The sequence below is a fragment of the Malus sylvestris genome, chromosome 17 (genome assembly GCF_916048215.2).
Source record: "Malus sylvestris chromosome 17, drMalSylv7.2, whole genome shotgun sequence".
Lineage (NCBI taxonomy): Eukaryota > Viridiplantae > Streptophyta > Magnoliopsida > Rosales > Rosaceae > Malus > Malus sylvestris.
Window position 1 is genome coordinate 22,542,184 of NC_062276.1, and position 4,990 is coordinate 22,547,173.

General features: G+C 33.9%; 1 protein-coding gene across 1 annotated transcript; it reads left to right on the forward strand.

Moving 5' to 3' along the window:
* Positions 1 to 1,177: 1,177 nt before the first annotated feature.
* Positions 1,178 to 4,476, forward strand: LOC126609845 (transcription factor bHLH68-like). The gene is made up of 8 exons (XM_050277779.1): positions 1,178 to 1,621; positions 1,788 to 2,178; positions 2,337 to 2,411; positions 2,572 to 2,637; positions 2,871 to 2,936; positions 3,157 to 3,213; positions 3,892 to 3,936; positions 4,071 to 4,476. The coding sequence occupies exons 1-8, from the start codon at positions 1,476 to 1,478 to the stop codon at positions 4,200 to 4,202; spliced, it is 978 nt and encodes a 325-aa protein (XP_050133736.1). The 5' UTR covers positions 1,178 to 1,475; the 3' UTR covers positions 4,203 to 4,476.
* The last annotated feature ends 514 nt before the right edge of the window (positions 4,477 to 4,990 follow it).

The following is a 4,990-nucleotide window of genomic DNA, read 5'->3' on the forward strand; positions in this document are numbered from 1 at the left end:
GAATCCTCCTTTTCATAGACCATTATTTGCTGGAAAATTGTAACATATTTCCAAACAAATTAAGATGAAATAACCTAACTACAGCATAACTTGAGTAGGACTCGTGTTCAAGAAATTAAACAGTCCTAATGTCAACATAAAATCTTATTACAATCCAATTACTCTATCAATTAAGTTCATGGGTCTACCATGTGGCGCTATTTCACGATAGCTTTCATGATTAGATTGTTCTTTGTAAGGCAAGAATCAAATATTAGGATCTTCGAATTCAATCAAATATACAAATGGTAAGAGTATCATTTTTGTAGAATCTTGGCTTATTATAATATATTATTGCTCAGTTCATTCTTCTGACTAATATGAAGTCGAGCTTTTTGAGTTTAACATTGTGTTTAGTTATATTGAAAAGATGATGAAGTAAAAGCTTGATAGGATGCATGCTTTGCAAATAATTATGTCGAGAAGGCAATGGGGTTTCTGACAAATAAAAATAATATATTATGTTTTTCACATCACATTCTAATTTTTAGACATCTTAGACTTTGTCTCCCCTTCTTATTGTATAATTTTTTTATTTTTAATCATCTATGTTCTTTGTTTTATAGCTTGTTTTGTAGGTTTATACCTTCTCTACACTCGTAAGTAGATGATATATTCCTACTGTATAAGACCATTAGATCCGATTTACTTATATGACCAAAAAATCTTAGACATGACAATTTCGTTTATAGCCTGAATACAGTGCTACGACTTATTAATTAATATCCACTATTTCCCGACACTATCTTTTACAAATGCATAATGTGGATTGTTTAATCACGCACTCACTCAGATTCTCTAGCCGGTTTGTTGAAGTGAATTATTGCATCAAGAGTAAAGAAAGAATATATACATTACATTGATATGAATAGTACTATTACACCCAAAACCCTAACTCCAATTATAAACAAGGCCAACTTCTTAAGGTACAACCCTAATTAGAGGAAGTAAGCCTTAATAGCCATTAGTTTATGGGGGCCTGAAAACACTGCCCACCCAGCTTTATTTGCCCCCACTTTAGAAAAAAAAGCAAAAGCAGGAATAAAAAAAGATATTACTAAACAAATGAAACGAGAAAATGGAAAGAAAAACATACAATATGCAAAGTTTCTCAACCCCATTCTCTATAAAAAAAATTTAAAAGGTCATAGACTTGAGCTTCTTCAACCTCATCCGAGAAAGCAAACAGTACTCATAAAGCTTTAGTTAGCAAAGTCTTGTTTGGGTGCATATACAGGGCAATATAAGAAAGTGAGAGAGAGAGAGAAAGAGAAAGAGAAAGAGGGAGAGAGAGGGAGAGAGAGAATTGAGAGAGAGCAAAAGAGAAAGGAAAACAAAGAGAAATTCTTTTCTCGCTTCCCTTTATGATCTTTTGATTAAAGCAGCAAGCGCATCAACTGGACAAGTGTTTTTGGGAGTGGTCATAAGAGCAACAAATGATGGCTGGAAACCCTAACTGGTGGAGCAGTATGCATCCACCATCTCTCTTCCCTTCTCAATATGTGCAGCTTGGATCTCCTAATTCACTCCCTCTGCCTGACCATAACCTAGAGCCTCCACAATCCTGGAGCCAGTTACTATTGTACCTCTCTCCCCCCTCCCCCCCCCCTCCTCTCTCTCTCTCTCTCTCTCTCTCTCTCTCTCTCTCTCTCGATTTATCTTTGAAGTAGTATTATATGTTATGAACTGAAATGTTTTGTAAGGTACTTACTTTTAGTTATTTGTTGGATGTTTTAATCATTTTTCAGGGGTGGATTGTCCAGCCAGGAAGATACCTTTGGTACTCTGAGTCATAATTTTCAACCTAAAAGTAGGTTGGAAAGTTGGGAGGAGGACCAAATCTTGATTACACAATATCCAAGGGCTCCTCTTCCTCCTCATGGTGTTGATAATATTATAAAGCAAGAGGCTAACTCCCAGAACAGCATTAACTTATTGGGCAGTAGTCCTCATGGAGATGAAGAATTTCAGCTGCAGACACTTAGCAGCTGCAGGCCTGTTTGGTCCCCAGTTCAAACCATGCCAGTTTCATCCCCTAGCTCTTGTGTCACTAGTTTAAGTAATACTAATAATATATTGGACTTCTCCTATAACAAAACTGACAATAAGAGGAACCAACATGCAGATCACTCATCTGAGGTAATTAAGGGAGAATTATATCCCTTCCAATATATACATATTGGCTTTCTTCAGTTTTGTCTTCATGTACATTAGTTATGTTTTTATTATATATAGGTTTTTTTATTTATTTTTTACTTTTAATTTATGTTTCCCATATGCACATTTGTTTGTAATAGTGTAATAGCACTGACACTGGTGGGATAAGCAAGAAGGCCAGGGTTCAACAATCTCCAAGCCAACCACCTCTCAAGGTAGCAAAATTAATCTCTCTTCGTATTAAGTGAAGTTGAGTAAATCTTTTGTGGTTAGTCTGGTGACCAATATTATATGATCGATCCATCATCAAAATAAACAAGTGCTAAATTAACCATCTTCTAATCTAAATTTTCTTGTTAATTTACTGTGAACCAGGTGAGGAAGGAGAAGCTGGGTGATAGGATAACATCCCTTCACCAACTAGTTTCCCCGTTTGGGAAGGTGAATACTGGGGATTTCATATTTGTTGAGCTTTTTTTTTTCTTTTTCCTTTTTCCATGATAAAATCCAACGAAAAGATTTATTTCCCAAAAACTCAGATCAAAGCAGCTCTTTTACTTCTTTATTTGTATTTATTTCACTTGGATTCTCTATTTTAACATTAAAGAGGACCAGAGAGAGATGACTTATAAAGGGTTTGCTGTGGTGTGTGCATTTGTGTTTCTCTTTTGCAGACTGACACTGCTTCAGTCTTGTTAGAAGCCATCGGGTATATCAGATTCCTTCAGGGTCAAATTGAGGTGATGTTTCTGTCAAAATTATATATATATATATATATATATATATATATATATATATATATATATTACATATATGTTATATTTATACTCTACCCTGCTAGCAACTCAGAATCAGTGAGCGCATGCACTTAAAGTTTTAATAATTCATGCTTTTCGTTACATTCTTTAGTTATATGGAAGTCATAAACTTTATTCCTTTTTCCCTTCCCTTTGTTTGCAGGCCCTCAGCTCCCCTTACTTGGGCAATGCCTCAAAAAACACGAGGAAGCAACAGTCTGTAAGTACTTATATCCCATTTCCCAAATCATAACCAGTTCACTACATTTTTGTTCACCATTCTAAATTGGTGATGAGTGTCACTATTTCAGTGATTATGTGCGATCTAATCTATTTACTTCACCATTTTGAAATTAACTTTGTTCAAAGATCATACGTACGGTGGTGAGCAAAAATATTTCATCTTTCTCTTTCATCTCTCTTTTTCTCACACACACATATACTTTGAGAAATTAAGCATATGGACTAGCTAACTTAATTAATTAATTATTGGGGGTACTGATGAATTAGAATAATGTAATTGATGAAGGAGAATTTAATTACTTTAGGTTCAAGGAGAAAGGAATTGTGTATTTGCTTAAGACCCTGGTCAGGTAGCTTTATTGGATCCATCACCCCATAAAAAGCAAGGAGGGGAGGCTTTGAATATATAAATTAAAGCATCTAACAAATTAATTATTTTATTCATGATAAAGAAAAGCACTCAAGGAACAAGATTCTCAGCTTTACAAAAACTTTAGTAGTATAGATTTATGTAAATTAAAAACATAATATGCTTTTTGGATCATAAAATATAGTCACTATTGGAATCAAAAGTTGAATTTGATGATATAGAAATTGACATTAAAATTACTGATAATATGGTGATATCTTTTTTTTATCTCTTTTCCCCTTTTAGCTGCTGAATGACAATTGCCTGAAAAGCAAAGGCGCTCCTAACCAGGTGCATTTTATGAGTTTGATCACACTATTCATTTCCATTTCTAAATTCAATACAGTAATCATATGCATTATGATGATCAGCATCATTAACCTTAAATCTCATCATTTGCCATTGATTTTTTACAATAATCACAGGAATCACAAGATCATAAGGCAAAGGATCTAAGAAGTAAAGGGTTGTGCTTGGTTCCTGTGTCATGCACTCAGCATGTTGGGAGTGACAATGGAGCTGATTATTGGGCTCCTGCTTATGGAAATGGGTTTTAATTAACCCTAATTTGACAAGCAGTACTAGCAAGTGCATGTTTTTGACAGTAGGAGTACTGCAGCATGGTACTGAGCTTTTGTAGAATGAGATAACATTATGAGCAGTCAATCTGTTGCAAGTTAAATTAAGGTTGATTGGCCATGATGTTATGCATTCTAAATTAGATTTGTGTACTATTGCTAGCTTTATATTGTACTCATTTACTAACTAAATAAAAGCTCAATGTAGTAGTACTATTCTTGTAGGAAGAAGTACTCCATGCATCTCTCCTTATCTCTCTTTTTTTATGGATAGCTTCATGAAGTTCTTGCAGGTTCTTGGATTGAAAACTAATAATTTGGACTAGAGACATAATTAATATCGAGTTATCTTGAATAAAAGGAACTTTTTATTTAAAAAATAACTTGTCAATGATAATTTGGTTTAGTGGCCTCCACTTTGTTGAAGATTGGAGGTCCTCGGTTGAAATATTTTGAACAAAAGAAAGGGAATACTATTTATTTATTTTTAACTAAAAAATTAGTTCAAGTTGCAGCTCGAGAGATCATAGTTAGTTGAACTCTTTACTTCTCCAGAGAAGAATGATAACCAATATTAACACAAAACACGAAAAAAATTGGTAATCGTAACACTATGATTTTGATGATAAGGAAATAATTTAGGCTTTATATATTGAAGTGACAGAACAATATTGAAAGAATCATGATGATATACTCCACACTGAGTTCTTTTCTTCGTTTTTTTTATGCATGCATGTTTCGTTTCCGAATTTTTCATAAATGTTGAT

What these genes read in the sequence shown, in the direction of transcription:
- LOC126609845 (XM_050277779.1), top strand. Translation starts at nt 1,476, where the DNA reads ATGATGGCTGGAAACCCTAACTGGTGGAGCAGTATGCATCCACCATCT. An exon ending in TCCTGGAGCCAGTTACTATT is followed by an intron (nt 1,622 to 1,787) that starts GTACCTCTCTCC and finishes ATCATTTTTCAG; the next exon opens with GGGTGGATTGTCCAGCCAGG. An exon ending in ATGCAGATCACTCATCTGAG is followed by an intron (nt 2,179 to 2,336) that starts GTAATTAAGGGA and finishes TGTTTGTAATAG; the next exon opens with TGTAATAGCACTGACACTGG.